Genomic DNA, 16,913 nt, shown 5'->3' on the forward strand with positions numbered 1-16,913 from the left:
TCAACAATGTGCCCTTGTGGCCAAGAGGGCCAATGATACCCTTGGATGCATCACGAAAAGTGTGTCCAGCAGATCTAGGGAGATTCTCCTCTCTCCTCTACTCTGTCCTGGGGAGGCCACACCTGGAATACTGTATCCAGTTTTGGGCCCCCCAGTTCAAGAGAGACAGGGATCTAGTGGAGAGAGTCCAATGGAGAGCTACAAGGATGATGAAGGGACTTGAACATCTCTCCTATGAAGAAAGGCTGAGAGAACTGGGGCTGCTCAGCCTTGAGAAAAGAAGGCTGAAGGGATCTTATTAGTGTCTATAAATATCTGAGGGGTGTGTGTCAAGAAGAAAGGGCCAATCTCTTTTCAGTGGTGCCCAGTGATAGGACAAGGAATAATGGCTTTAAATTAGAACCTATGTTGAGGTGAAACTCATGTTGAGGTGAAACTTCTTTACTGTGAAGGTGATGGAGCACTGGAACAGGCTGCACAGAGAGGTTGTGGAGTCTCTTTTTCTGGAGACTTTCAAGACCCATTGGATGTGTTCCTGTGTGGCCTGCCCTAGGTTATCGTGCTTTGTCAGAGGGGTTGGGCTAGATGATCTCTAGGGATCCCTTCCAACCCCTAACATTCTGTGGTTCTATCACTACCTTAGCTTCCTTCCATGGTTATTTCAAAGAAAATACCTGAAATGCCACCCTTTGGGGAAAGCTTGCCAATGTTCAAGAATTACAAAGCACAGAAGAATTACTTAACCTGATCTTTGTATGTTAAGGAACTAACTGCCTTGCTTAAACCAGCAACAATAAAGTTTTAAGAAATTTTGCTTGTTCTGTTTTTTAATGCCAGTGTCCAGGGAGAAATTTGAGAGATTTAATATATACAAGAGGCCAGTGATTAAGAAAGGCTATACCTACCTAGCATTTCAAGATATAAGCAGCTTTGTGAATTGTTAAATACAGTGATATTCTTTACTTAGCAGGTGTGGTAGCCTATGGCTAACACAGCATGTGATGCCATGAAAAATGACACAGCTTTTTTCCTGCCCCACGGTGTGATTTCAGAGGATGTAAAGTAAACCATGGAAATCAACACAATAAAAATACCTTGCACAGTTCAACTCTGCTCAGACTTTCCCTGCAACGACTTCCACCTTTTCTTTAACACAGAGAAGCTGTGCATCACAATTTTTTCACAATTCAGAACAGAATTTTATGCTTCCCCAGTTCAGAAAAAAAATGCAACACCAGCCCAAAGTGTTTGATCTTAAACAAAGACCAGAGTAAGATGAGCTTCTTTTCAAATGCCCTTTGTTCCCAGGGCAAGGCAAGGAAAAGCAATAGTGTGCAGACACAAAGAAGCTAAGAAAAATGGTGCCACAATTTAAAACCAAGTGCAGAGGTCAATTTGCACACCTGTCTATAATAAAAACAAGCAGAATTTTTAGCTATAGATAGCATATGGATAATTTTTCATCATGAATTCTGTGAAAATTATTACTAATAAAGCCCCTTTGAGAAATGCTCATCCCAGAGCACAACTTTTTTTGATTTTTTTTTTTTTGCAAACTTACATTTTGCTGACTGTCATGTGAAAACCTAATATAGCAAAAGAAAGGAATACATGGGGGAAGACTAAAACATGACTGTAACCTAGTCCCCAACCCAGTAAGGGTTGGTACATTTCCCCACCTCACACCCCTGCTGACTTGTTGCTATGCAAACAGCATTTGCCAGAACCTTAACTGGAAGAGACTCCACAGTTATATTACACCACCTTGGAATAATCTTCAGTCTTGGCTAACTCATAATTTACAACTGTCTTTACTGGAGCTGCACTCACCTAGCTGCCCCTTCAGTGTGGGAAGAGTGCCTGGATGAGGGAGAGGAACATGGTGCTGGATGATGGTAACACCCATGGTCCAGTCCCAGTTACACAAATGACTCATTGCCTGGCCATGAGAAAACACCGATTAATTTTTATATCTGGTTTTATTATTTGCCTCAGGAGAATGCTGGGGAGATTAAAGTTAACACCTGTATTTAATTTAGAAAGATAATCAACATAGAAGCACGGGAACTACGATGATCGATAAGGAATGCCTCAAAAGAAAGAAACAAAAAAAAAAAGGTGTTGCACAACCTAAACCCCAGATTTCATTTTTGTTTTTAAAAATGGCTTAACTTAACAGTTTTTAAAAACTAGCTTAACTTTAGTGCTGAAGTTAACACTTTAGGAAGACCACCAATTGCTTACTGCAGCAATCCTGGATACTCTTGTCCAAGTAAGTCACATCAAATACTACCCAGAGTTTAACAAAACATGCCTGAGGAAAGGCAGCACTGGAGCTGAACTCCCCTGTGTAAGAACCTCTCATAAGGGTTTACATCCCAAAGGATTAACAACTTCATGCAGCAAACACTGGGCAAATGCCCCAAAATGCAACCGTGGCCCTATAAATGGCCTAGCAGACTTTAAACACTTTCCACCAGGTGAGCTGCCCACGCTTCCCTTTTCATGAAGTCATGACCAAGCAAAAGGCAAATCCTTGCTGGAAGAGGCACAGACAGCAGCAAATGCAGCTGCCCTTAAACCCCTGCTATCCTTTTACCTGCCAGTAGAGTGGCTATTATCAACAATACCAGCAAATTTCATCAACAAGCATTTCTTAAAAAGTGCTCTGGAATTTCTAGATGAAAGGAGATGATGAGAGGCAAGTTAGATTAGTTCCAGTTGTTCCTACCACTACTAAACAGACGTGTACCCTTCTAGTATTAAGTGTGTAAATAGTCTGTTCGCTTAAAGCAATACAATCCTGTATCCAGTATGTTTCCCCCACTTATAAAATAGTACATTAAAAAGATTCATTGGTCTTCCAGAAGCATTCCCTTTTTCAGAAGAGAAAAGGCCATGTAACACACTGCTATTCAATATGCAATCCAGATTAATATATGGTTATTGTGACACTATTTTTCTTCCCAGAATACTGAAAAACAAAGGACCTGGTTATCTCATTATCAAGGCACAGATACAAGGTTCCTTCTTTGTATCCTCTCGTTAACCTACAGGTTTTCCTAAAAGCTCACAGAAGGCCAAAGCAGTCCAGTATGAATTTGAGCAAAACAGCACAGCAGGAAGGATACAGGTAGGATCTCCTTAAGATTTAGTTTGACTGTTTTATGCCTCAGAGATTATGATGGGAAAGAGGTTCCTGGGAATATGAAACACCCTCTCCACACTCCTTACAAAGCTATTTTTTTTTCCTACTTCCTAACAAACAGTAGAGGAAACGGGTGGCAAAGATGTGCTTAAATCCTCCTTGACTCCATAGCATAATAAAATGGGTAAAAAACCAAAAGTGGAGTGATGTTAACATTAATTTCTTAAGAAATGGGGGAATAAGTGTGTGGAGGGGGTGGGGTTAGCATGCCATAGTTAAAGTATGACAATCTCACTTTTCAGCAAAGAACCCACAAAACATCCCTCCAAGACATAGGTGCTAGAACAACAGCTAGACAACCTAATATACAGTCATCACAGTGAAAAAACCATACCACTGCTAGTCCAAGGCTCCAAATTAATCTTCCATTGCTCTGATAGTTTGGGGTTCTCCTATTTTAATTTGGCCAACTCAGGGATTTAAAGCAAGATTTCTCATTTTGCTATATAACTAAGTTCTTAAACAGGCAAACTGTATTTCTGGCAATTTTCTAATTAAAACCCCAAAAATTTACTTTCTCAAAACAAACAAACAAACAAAAAAATAAAAAAACCCCAAAACCATTTGCTATATCTGTTTGCAAATATTTTGCCACATTTTCAACTGGTTGATTTATTTTCAAAGTCAAGGCTTTGTCAGAATTCTTATCTGTTTCACACAGATTAAAGCATTACTGTTACCCCACTCAGTTATAATGATCCTACCCTACAGCAGAATCCTGCAAGGAATACCATTAGTGTAGTTCTATAAGGTCACAAAAGCATGTTCCACTCCATGAAGGAGTTCTAAAAATAAGTAACTTTGATCATCAACTACTTCTTCCAAAGTGCAGACCCAGAAACCCTGTGGCAGCTGACAACATCCAAAAAGCCTCTCAAAATTGTTAGGGATTTTAAGTGAAAACTCACGAGTTACACCAAAGGTACTGGCTACATGCAAAGGCAAATCCAATTTTCTTTTAGTTACCAGAACAGATAGGAACAGAAAGGGCATTCTGATTCAGGCTCAGAAATTGGTGTGGATGCCCCCACCAAGCTGCATACCCTGCAGGTGTCAGTGACCTGTGCTGCCTGCTGTGTTTCATACCTCCTTTGGATTTAGAACCACACACAAAGCCTCTATGCTCTTTGATACACCCTGCAGACAAAAGCCCAGAATTGGGACTTCACTCAGCTGTACAATATTAAGGCAACATATAGTTAATAATCATTACAATATTACAAATTAGAAAGGGAATACCCAGACCTCATGTCCCCATTTCCTCCAGCAAATCTGTTCTTCTATCCCAAAGGACTCACCCAAACAATCTGCTTCTAAAACACCCAGCTGGACCACACCTAGACCAGTCAATGGACCTGGACTGTTTTCAAGGGCTGATAATGAGCTTGCCTCATGAGTCCTTTGCACTTCTAAAAGCTATTTCTTCCCCTCTGCCAGTGCCACACATGGGCCTCTACTTCTAGTCAACATCTGGGATGCAGAAACCTCACACAATGAAGCAACACATGGCTCCCCTGCCATGTGAGAGGACTTCAAACAGTTACACATTCAGCAAATATCTCTCTCACTTTAAGGAGAGCTGGAGGCAATGCACATTTAAGGCTTGGTGTTTGGCTTAAACATTACCCTCCCTCTTGATACACACCTTAGGTCTGAAATCAGGCTGGTATTTAAAGCTGAACAATGGAAGGGGCTCCCAATGTGACAACTGAATTCAATAAGGCTATACAACAATCCCACTTGGGAATACGCTCGCTGCTGTCTTGAATGAGCTAACAAAAATATCTTGCAATAGAAAGGGCTCTGTTCCAAGAACAGTGCATTGCAGACAATGCACAGAATTAACTATGGCTGTTTCTGACCAGTGACCAAAGTCACTGCTGTGTGCTTCCCATCACGTCTGTGCTGCACAATGCCTCCCAGCTCCGTCCCGTGCCATCAGCGCACACAATGCGCTGGGGCCGATGAGGGCATTTCTATTTGTAACACAGGTGTGGCTCAACACCATTTTATGAAGTTCAGTGCCTCAATTTGGTGAAATACAAGGGCTCCTCTTGCAAAAAAAAGGAATTGAACTAAGAGGTGAAGCCACTTAAAAAATGTAGAGGAAGATGTGCAAGCTTCCCACACACAGCCTGCCAAACACACTTCTCCCAGGGCTTGGCCCTCGGCAAGAGCTCCCTGTAGCTTCCTACTATGCCAAACTCCAGAGCTGCTTCCTTGTGAAATTACAGGCTGAGAGATTTGGATGAGACCTACCATTTCATGTCAAAACTTCACCCTAAATTAGCAGAGCAGAGTCCAAAAGGCTAACGTGAAACAGAGATCTTTAACAGGAGGAAAAAAAAAAAGCCTCTCAGCAGGAGGGAAGCTATAGATCCACTGAAGCCACTTGTGTCTGTATAACCTAGTGACCAACTCTCAGCCTCAAGCTCTATATCCTTCCCACATCACCATGGCCTTTGCTGTTAATGTGGGGGTTTTTTCTGTTTGGCTGGTTTTTAAAAACCTGTTAACAAATAGAAGAAAAAGAACTTTAATACTCAAAGAAAACTGAACTGAATAAACATTAAAGTCTAGTTTTTTAAGAGTTATATTGAAGGGCACAAGTCACATAGGCTGAGTTTGTGTTCTGCCATCAGGGAAGGAGGAAAAGTTTTGCAGAAGTTGGTCAGTGCTAGAGAGGAGTGGAAAGAGCAGCCACTTGGTTCTTTTACCAACAGCATTCTGGTCAGTGTGTCTTCAATGCACATGCACAGGAGCAAGATATGGGATGAAGGATTACAAGAGGATGTACAAAGGTCTGTATCTTGTACTGGATAGTACAATGCATTCCAATCCAATTACCTGTCTATAAAGAATCTTGTATCTTACCTTACTGCTACCTGACTGTCACTTGACTGCAAGATGGTGGTACAACCAAAGTGACCTGCAGGTCACATAAAGACCATACATGTGCCATAAGTATTTGCCCTGTATCTCAGAAGTTACCAAGGGAGAGGATGCTCACATAAGGTTTGGACTGGACTGTCTGATGTGTTATAAGGCTCATAGGCACTTGTGTGGTATATTATACCACTTTATTACCCCATGATTTGAGATTAGGAAGTAAAAATATTTCTTATATTTTCATAAAATAGTAAATTAAATAGCATTATGACAAGTATATGTTACCTTATAATTTCAATTTTCATGTCTTCTGTGTATACTTTAAGATTGAACCTTGGCTGTAGGCCTAATAAAAGAAGCCCTGTATGCTTAGACAATGTGACAAAACCAACGTCTCAGTGTGTACTATGCTTGGTGAGCTGTATCATAAAGACCAGTCAGAGAAAACCACCAACCAATGCAACTCATATAAAAGAGCAATTTTGAGCCCAGAACACCCAAGCATGTGTGCTGACAAGTAACCACATGCATGTGTGCAAGCAGCCTGGCTTGTTCCTAGCCCAACAAAATCCCATAAGCCAGGAAAACAAACTTTACTCTCTTCCCCGCGTGGGAGTTTGTTTAACGCAAGCACTTGCTTCAGACCTCTGATTAGGAAAAGAGTTCCAAAACGTTATTTTTCTCCAATAAAGTCCTTACATATTGAATAGGCTTGAGGGATTTGATTGTAGCTTTTGGGCAGCCACAGGAACTGAGGTCAACGTAGAGGCCTTCTTCCAGCACACACTGATTGTCAGTGATTTCCCCTTGGTAATACAGGAGCCAACTGCAAGATTAATGTAACAAAAGAGATTAACTGCTGTAGCTGGTTATTAACAGGAAGGGTTTTTTTCAAGATTTAATATTTGCTAAGGACACAAGGAATAAAAAATTTGTTCATTTTTATTAAGCTTAAAAGTAAGTTGACCTGAAGGGCTATGTGACAGAGTATTCAAAGTAGCAAAATCAAACCACATGGCACAGAAATCTCAGCTCTGAAGTCAAAAGACGTAAGTGGAATGCGGACATTTGTACTATACCAAGTTCTCAAAATCTGGAATAAATTCTAATTGAAGTTAAAAGAGGAATCACAGTGACTGTGCAAACTTTCCACAAGAGAAAGCAAAATGCATACCACCAGAACCACTGACAGGATGACAGTTACTGAGACACATTGCAAGGCAAAGGGTCTATGACATGATGGAATATGATGGGCATGTGCTATGTGCTTTCAGCCACCTGGCACTTGGTAGCGCTAAAAAAAAAAAATAATAATTTGTAATACTGAAAAATGATGGCATGTAAAACAACAGACTTACCATCCACGAAGAACCTTAAAAGAACATGGTATGAATGATGGAAAATCAGAAACTTCTGCTGTGAAATCTATACATGCTCCTTGGAAATGTGTATTACTGAAAGCTTTGAGCTACAAAGAACAAAACAAAACAAAACCAATGACTAGAAGGAAAATGAAAGCATTATCATTAATGCAAACAGAGATAGCTGTGATCTTACAGAAGTATCCATTCAATTCACAAAGATACAATAAATAGAATGAATTATAATTTCAGTTGTCCTTTATATGTCTACAGGTGCTTCACTATTAGAAAGCTGAAGGGTTTTTATTGTCTCTGGGCCCAGGACCAAAAGTAACCCTGAACTTCAGCTACTTCTTGCTATACAGCTCAGCAATTCAGAGAAGCCTTGGTCAAAATATGTAAGACTACTGCTGACAAATGGCCTTGAAATCTTCTGTGACTACCTCGAATTCCATACTCTTGGGCATCCAGTGTAACTGTAACTAAGGTGAATTTCACTTCAAAGCATTAAAGAGAAACTGGAAAAAACCAGGAGCTTCAACTGTATCAAAACAGCTCATAATTCTTTAATGGAAGAAAAGCATCGTGGCTGTTGCAAGAGCTACTTTCCCCTTTCTGCCCCAAATTGGCTGAACTTACTGCCAATATCAGAAAGCAAATGCTTTTGCCAGTACAGAGCAAGAAGGCCAAACACAAGTATCAGCAAATGATTTTATGGAAAAGCTCAGTCTATGTTTCCTGGCAGAAAAAACAAGAATAGCTTAACTCGGTTTTGCATGCTGTAACTGCAAACTGAAGAACACAAATCAGCTATGATATAATGAATGAAATGTAACTGATTTTTCTGGAAATATAATTGCATGGCTATGTTACAAAGCATCTCTTTAAGCTGTAATTATATAGTATTTCCTACCCACTTACCTCAGAGCTCTTTATAAAAAAAGATATATATACACAATTTCTTTCATAGGCCAGATGCTAAAAATGCTTTTAAAATGATTTAACTCATTTTTATACACAATATATGTTACATAGAGATGGCACTCATTTGACAAAAGCTGAGGTGAAATACCAATTCCTCAGTGAAAACACTGCATACCTACAATCAGTCTCACACTGCAACTCTTTTTTGTCAGGGTTTGACATTATTATACAAGATTTCTCTTCCTAAAAAGTCAATGGACAAATACAAGTTGTCACAGCAATTATTGCTGCTTCCTAAATCATCTGACAAGTCAGCTGCTTTTGAAAGAGGCTGGACAAAACCAAGTTTTATTTTTAATAAATAAAATTAATCGCCTTTTGCAGTTGTGGATTTCAGGCATTCTTACATTGTATGTACTGTCTTCATTAGGGAGCCTGGCAGTAGGAAAAGGTCAGAATAAATGAGAAATTTAAGAAAGCTTAATTGCTTTTCAATCTCTTGATGAGACACTCTTGCAGACAGTGAAAACAGTCCCCTCTTAGCTCAAACTCATGTTTGTTATAGGTGAGAGAATGCATAATAATTCAAAATAACTGTTATATATGGTTTATTCAAGGGTCAAACATTAGGATGCTTAAGGATTTGCCAGCTCAGATGCACCATAATTTTAAGGTCCAAACTAGGAGACTGCTGCACATATGGAAACTTTTATTTTAATCTGAATGCTAAATTTTTCATATTTATCCAAAAGATTTTCCTTTACTTACCCTAAGTGATTATTATGTTTTCCCATTTCCCCTCTTAAAACAACTGTAGCAATAAAAATGCCATTCTTCCTTCCCTAGCTTTAGGGCGGAATTGTATTGAAATGAGAACTGAGGTAAGTCAGGATAGTGTTTCTTAAAACAGCATTAAGACTGCTTTTAGAGAACATGGAAGGCAAAACACAATGGTGGAGACACCAGTATTTAAAGGTGTCTGTGCATACACACACAGATTTTTTCACATATCACTAGAAATAAAAAAGCACAATTTATTGAAGCTTTATAGGTTTAAATTGACCTTATAGTACTGCACAACTGGATTAAATCCCTCATAGAATAGTTTTTGGAAGATCCTGAAAAAGTCTAAGAGTTCTAGATTGAGAGAAAACAATCTTCAACTGTTTGCATTCCACTGTCTTCCTCTTAGTTGGTTTTTTTATCTGGTATCATTTAATAAAGCCTTACTGTGAATGTACTTGCAAGTCCTCGATTTGGCCGCAAACAGCCATGTAAATAGGTCTGGCAGGAAACCAGTGTTTAAGACTAAAATAATACACCAATTATGTCTTCAGATAGGAAACATTTCCTGTAGCCCAGGGTTAACCATAAAATTGTAGAACTAGAATACCTGGAGAAGAAGGGTGTGGCCCACCTGCAATGTTGACCTACCAAACAATGTCTGTATTTCCCATGCACGTATTGCTATTATACCAATCCAGGCAAGACAGAGCAAAATTGTGTCCAGATGACAAAGTTTTCTGAAACAGAACCACTGAGCTCTAAAGTCCTTTTTGTCTAAAAAGAATGTCAGGTTTCTTGAAACAAAGTCTTCAAAATTTGTTTAATTAAGAGCATTTCAGAGAGAGAGCAATATAACCACTTATATCACCACCCATGCTAGCAGCATACTCCAGGACAGAAAACAAAATAAAAAAAGAAATTAAACAACTAATGCAGGAAGGGAGGAGAACACTGTTGGTACAGAATGTTAGTCAAGAAAAAGACCATCAAACACTTAGAGAAGGTTTTCAGTTTTGAAAAACATAACAAAAGAATATTAATGGAACATAACCTTTTAAGATAAAGACCAAATGTGCAAAACTATAAACTAACTTGTTCTTGAGAGTAAAAGTGAATTTTAGGGACTGATTTCTCTTCCTAAGTTTTCACCAAGTCAGATACCACTTTCAGGAAAATAGAAAATATCATAGAAGAGACTGATCACAGATTTTTTTTATAATCAGGATGCAGTAAATTAAGGTTACTATGAGGAAAATGGAAGCATGGAGCAGGTGGTTCCTGCTTCTAAAGAAGAGGCTATACATGACTGGGAGACTATGAAAAACAAAGCTACCAGCATTCAGGACTGAAAAAAAACAAACCCCAAAACAACTTCCCCTGTTGATACATGTGGAGATTTGAAGAGTGTAGTTCTATTTTTTTTCTTCTTCACCTCAGATGTGAACAAGATAGTGACAAACCAGACAAAATGAAAAATAATAGAAAAAATATATAAGAGAAGGATTAATGAATGCATGTGATACCTAGTTTCCAAAAACAAGAAGGAAAGAGGAGGAAAATAGCTACAAAGACTCAAGGTCACTCAAAACCTGCTGAACTGCTTGCATTTTTGAGGAAAGAATACAAAACTGTAAGAACTGGAATAAAGCAGAGCAGAACATCAGCAAACTCAACCTTTATACATCTACTAGTTTCCTCCATTCAATGCTCTACTGTGTGGAGATGATAATACTGAGGCATAATCTGAGGTGACAAAGCAGGCCATTGAACATCTACTTCTATTTAATTATGAAATGTAGTTTAATACTATAGACTGTTATATAATGTCAACATACCAAATGTGGAGGTTCATTTGTCCCAAGCGGTTCCTGTAATAATATATAAATAAATAAGATTAATTACAATTAGTTTCCTAAAAAATATGTCAGGTTCCTGAAATTTGTTAATGATGACCTCAAAAGCAGAGAAAAACATTTCCCAGGCAGTGTCCCAAGACACTGATCTTTCCCAGCCCCTGCCATCAGTTGCTGGTAAGCTCATGACTACCTGCCTGGCTGTTCAGTCCTTTTCCAGACAAAGAACTTTCATCAACATTAATTAGTTTTTATAATGTGGATTAGAGCACATGTAAATGTCTCTACTTAATTTTTTTGAGATTACTTCATAAAAAAAAAAAAAAAAAGACAATTGAAAACAACAGAAGATTGGGAGACGTCTTTCAACACATGGTCTTCAAAATAAGTTAAATGTTTGCTCCTTTCCCATTTTCAGTGCAGTAGTATCATTTATAATGTACTCATTACTGAGGATTGTCTTTGTTTTTCATTACGGTTTTGACAGTTCTGGCATGAATACCTGTCCTGGTTTGGGCCAGGATAAAGGTGATTTTCTGTCTTGTACTTTTGCTTTTAGCTAAGTCTCTTGTAAGTAGTTGCACTTGCTGAAAGCAAGCTTCTCAGACAGTGTGTGCTTCTAGGACTGATAACACTTGATGTTTATAGTTACTGCTAGAGACTGGTGTGCAGAGCCAAGGACACTGCTCAGCTCTGAGGAAAACTTTCACCCTCCAGAAAGAAGAAAAAAGTCCCACCTGCATCCCTCCTTTGGGGAGGAACGGACAAGATAGATGCCAGAATTGACCAAACAGAGTATTCCATCCCATATACATCATCCTCAGTATAAATTTGAGGCATCACGAGGGCCAAGCCAGATTTCCTGCTTCCAGCTTCCAGCTGCCTGCCCTTCCTGCCTTTCCTGCTTCCCTTCCTTCACCCGGCATCCTGGAAGGACCCCGTCTGTTCCTCTGCCTGTGGTCCTGATCCGTGCCAGCCCATATCTGTGTGTTCCTGCCTCCAGTTCCCAACTGCTGCCGACTCCAGGAGTCCAGCCTGGACTTTCCCAGAGCTGCCCTGCAGCCTCGGTGGTGACGTGAGAGCTACTGGGGGGAGAGGGGGGAGGAACATGGTATCCATTTTCCTGTGTATTTGTATATATTTAGTAATTTTTTCCTATTTATCATTACTGTTTCATTAAACAGTAGTTTAATGTTTCCAACCCATAGTGTAGTTTAGTTTCCAACCCATAAGTCTCTCTCCCTTATTCTCTCTCCTTTCTTTAGCAAGGAGGAGAGAAAGATTAACAGAGAGCGTCTGTTACTCGGTTTAATTGCCGGGCCAGTGTTAAACTGTGACAATACCTTTGGGCAACTCGCACTACCTTGGATTTAATAATGGATTAACAGTATTTTCTGCCTTCATTCACTATGTGTATCACAAATATTTTAGCATAAAAGTAGGAGGAAAAAAATCAGACTTCTATTGCACAACAATATGGGCCAGAAAATTTCTGAAGTGTTTTTATATCTATTATCAAATAGGCATTATAAATTACCACACTTTAGGGGAAAATTGATCTTTCCAGGCTGTTACTCTTTCCACAAATGCATTCTGCCAAGGGGAAGTTCTTAAGAAATTTCCCAACAGACAGAAAGATCTAGACTGCAGCCTGCATCCTGAACAGACTCATTGTGCCATCCACAAGGGTCTTTAATCTGTTTCTGAGTAAACAAACTGATTAAACTGTATATATAGCCCACATGATAACATTACTGTAGGTTCTGATCTCCAAAGGTCTCATTTCTTCTAAGTTTTCCCCTTAAAAAGTTCTGGTAACTCACCAACTTAATAGGTCTAATCGACATGATGATTTTGCTAGATCCTCCCCAGTCCAAGAAACATTTATATTTTCCTTTCTCCAATACATATTGTTCTCCACAGAAATACTTCTGCTGATATGCAACCCACCTGCAGAACAACACAAAAACAAACTGAAAACATCACATTTTTCTGTGTAATTTGATGAACACCAACAAGCTAAGTAGAATATTTTTCTTCTGAGGTTTCTTAATAAGTTCATCTGACAGATATCATAACATCAAACTGAGTGAGAAGTGCAAAACCGTCCCACACTTGATTTTCTGCTTTTACATTGCAAACCCTATTGTGACCAAAAGACAGCTTTGGGCGCCTTTCTATCAGATATGCATTCAGCATGAGATGACTCCTTGGTGAGAAGACCAGAGAAAAGACAATGGCTAAGTTTTTAAATCTCTCTCAAATGAACCTCTATCTGGTTCAGCATCTGCCTTTTCCCAGCATTTCCAGTTGGACTTAAGAAAACTGGTGCAAGAAGAAAGAGAAGTGAATAAGGATGCCTTGAGATGATGAGATTGCAAGAGCTGGCAGCTCAAGATTTCCCCATTTTGATTTAGAAAGTAAGAAAACCCCAAGTACGTGCAACCAGGGGTGCCTCTAGCCCTGCACACTCACTCAGGCATTGGCAGAAGTAGACAGAGGCTAGAAATGCCACGAATCTGCCCACTTTTGGTGGCATATTTGTTCCTTAGTCACCCGGCACCGTTATATTGGGGGTATTAGAGGGCATCTCCTCTCCTTTTAGCACCCATTTATAGATCTGAGTCTAATGTGTTTTAAAACCTCCTGGTCCTATCCACTACCATAGTCTACTTTAGCAGCAAGTTACAAAAAGTGTCTCCTCCAGTGTAAGAAAGGCTTTTGCTCCCCACCTCTATGTCCATTTTAAAGAAATATTCAGCTAGTTCTGTAAAGAATCCACCAATGGTTCTGCAGGATTCTGTGAACACTGCTGCATTAAGCCTGTCTACCACCTTAAGGAACTTGCAGATCTCATTCGTATCCCTCCTCAGCCATCTCGTCCCCAGATTGAGTTCCACCCTTTCATCCTTCCATCTTATGAGACACTGATATCTGGTCTCTATGTGAGCAGTTCAAATCCTCCACTATTGCCACCTGTCCTAAGTTTGAAGCCGTGTTAGTCTCACGTAGCAGTTGCTGATAGCTATCACCATTAGGGTAGGCATGACAATGTTAGTACTGTACTTTTAAAGTTACTATTGAAGTCTGGAACTTCCACCCACATAATTCCACAGTGCTCTTTTCCCATAACATATTTTATGTTTTGATATCATTCTTTGTGTACAGTACCACTCTTGTGCCTATAACAGCCTCCTCTATCACGGCAGCTCCCCTCCCTTACCCTTCTAGTGAACCTCTGCAGGATCTGCTATATCAGAGCTGTCATTTCATGGCAAGCATTATAGTTGCCCCCTACTATTATTTAGGCTTTTTGCACTTTTATGTTGTATCCTTGCTCCATTAGTTACTACTGCATGTCTCCAGCACAGGTATTACAAGTGGTCTGATTCACCTTCCTTATTTACTGCAACTTGTGCTGTTCATATCCCTCCTAGACATCTTATATGCACACTGAAAGTTAGCCAAATGCATCCTGTAGGCTGCATCACCTTAAACCAGGTGCTCTTCCACATCTATTGGTCTAACTCTTTGCTTTTATTTTAGATTGTTTTTATTTTATTTTAGATTGTTTTCTAGAAAGTATTTTAATTTTCAGAGGCAGGGCAGCAGTCTGACTTTATTATGAATAAGGCACAGCCCACTCTTTGTGTACAGGTTCCACCTATCCCAAAAGGCATTCCTATTCTTAACATACGTAAAATTCCTCTTCTGTTTTACTGTCAAAGCTCTTATACCATGAAATTACAGTCCGTGTGACCTCTGCAGACACATGACAAGCTCTGTCTAGTAACAACAATGTCCAAATCCAAGTAAAGCTGGAGGCATGAGGTCTAGAGAAAACTAAGATATTTTCTTCTTCCATTTGCCAAGGAAACTAAGAAACACTGTTCTCCCCCAGGTGTTTACAGTGTGAAATGTATTCTATTAAAAAATGCACCCAATCCCAACTGTGGCCAAGTATACTTAATGCTTCCATCCATATTTTTCAGTAGACTTACACTCCACTTCTCACAAGAATTGATCTTGTCTCCGGGCCAAATCCAGCCATCTCCAGATCAGGGATTTCTTCATTAATGATGTCTAACACTTTTCCATCTTCATCATCAGACTGAAACAGGGCCACTGATGACTCTATGAAATCCTAAGAGGTAGCACAGGCATTAGAAGACAGGCCATCACTGCTCAGTGATGCTGCACAACATAAAACGTTTTGGAAGAGCTGAAGTTGGAAGGAGTTTTATAAAACAGGGAAGGGGCTTGTGTGTGTGTTTATGGCATTTTTTTGGCATTGAAGTGCCCAGCTGGAAGCTTAGCGTTTTGATATGGCCTTCAGCAGTTTCCACTGAAGAGAGGAAGAACCTCCTGTCCCTGAGTACCATCCTTCTTCTATAAGGATGATAGAGTGCAAAGATGCCTGTAGGGGAAAGAGAAGTGTTGGAGCTTTAGAACTGATCTTCTGACAACTTCACCAATGACTACTCCAAGCATTATCATCACCGTAGTCTTTTACCTCAAGTTCTTCTTACTAATCTCTTCCAAGCAATCAGGCAATTACCATGGAGAAAAAAAGACTGCCCAAGATCACCCTTCCAGCACAAGGGGTTTGCAGGCTTTGGACACATTCTTTGTATGACTAATCACTAGAACTATAAAATAAATCCCACATGACACTGTCATGTTCTCTCTTATACAGCCACATGACATTGCTTTAAGCTCTCAGGTAGCACAGTTGCTTGACCAGATTACTTGCACAGCTTCAGATCATTTGAATTTCGGTTTCATATCTCCAACTTTTTAACCACTTAGCAATTTAAAACACACAGCTCAGCCTGTGCTTGGGGAAATGGAAAACAAAAATCTAATCACTTCTTTCCTTTGACATTTAAGAAAAAAGCATGAACTCAATGCAATTTCAGTGTTTCTGAAACATCCAACAATGTCATATTAAGTTGAAAATAAGTAAATCTTGCAAACAAGAGAAAAGGCTACCAAGCAAATACAGGAGCCAAAGCAGATTCAGAACATGTAAGGACACCATCCCAGGTATTACTGCATTAATACTTGCTGCTGAAGCATTCACAAGCTGCCAACCAGAGAGCAAAATGCTGAAGGCTACACTGGAAGAAAATACTTACAACAATCAAAAACCACTTTGAAATTAAGGCCAGACAAACCATGCAGCGAGATTCATTTGGTGAGGTGAACTGGATCAAAAAGGCTCTTTAGCACATGATTCAATCGTAACGAATAATGCAAGTCAATTTTAGAACATACACCTGATGTGGTTCAACCTCTCTGCATTGTTTACAGGATACTAAAAAGTGATGGAACAAATTCTGTAGTAAAACTGGTTTTCCTACTGTGTTAACCACCTCCTTTCATTTATTTAAAAAGTCGTACCTACTTTAGGTATACACTAGAAATTAAAGTGCCAGGGCTAGTAAAACTGTCATGACCAACTACGGCACCAGACTACTTTTTAAAAAAAAAAAAAAATTACTGGTGCAGTAAGCACTACCCCTAACAGTCCTAAAGCAAAGCCTTTGTAAGAATTACAGAAAACACATTTAGATCAAATCTGCACGCAATTTATTTGACTCAATTTAAAATACTGAAATATATCCACAATTCTACTTAAAACACGTTTCAAGTTCAGCCATTTTTTCCTCCCTAAATTTTCACTACAGCTTCTCTTAGAAGCAAAAGAAGAAATACTTAAAAAATGGACTTTCAGACCAAAGCAAATAATTTTAGACTTTAAATATTAGTGGGAAAACTCCAAAGGCAACATACTCTGCTCCACTGAAAGAGACTCAGAAACTTTGCATGTTCTCTGACAGCCACAAGCAAAGCCCAGCTTCACAACTTCTCTCATTTGACATTGCAGAA

General features: G+C 39.3%; 1 protein-coding gene across 1 annotated transcript in view; it reads right to left on the minus strand.

Annotated features, from left to right (window-relative positions):
- The window catches only part of CRYBG3 (crystallin beta-gamma domain containing 3), a 96,045-nt gene that overhangs the window by 15,036 nt on the left and 64,096 nt on the right, over positions 1–16,913 (minus strand). Inside the window, exons 14-18 of the mRNA XM_071735696.1 lie at positions 15,023–15,165; positions 12,845–12,971; positions 11,004–11,036; positions 7,456–7,565; positions 6,797–6,923 (exon numbers count right to left, since the gene is read on the minus strand). Of these exons, the coding sequence (XP_071591797.1) occupies positions 6,797–6,923; positions 7,456–7,565; positions 11,004–11,036; positions 12,845–12,971; positions 15,023–15,165 (540 nt within the window). The remainder of the gene's footprint in view (positions 1–6,796; positions 6,924–7,455; positions 7,566–11,003; positions 11,037–12,844; positions 12,972–15,022; positions 15,166–16,913) is intronic.

This window comes from Heliangelus exortis, chromosome 1, assembly GCF_036169615.1.
Source record: "Heliangelus exortis chromosome 1, bHelExo1.hap1, whole genome shotgun sequence".
Taxonomy (NCBI): Eukaryota; Metazoa; Chordata; class Aves; order Apodiformes; family Trochilidae; genus Heliangelus; species Heliangelus exortis.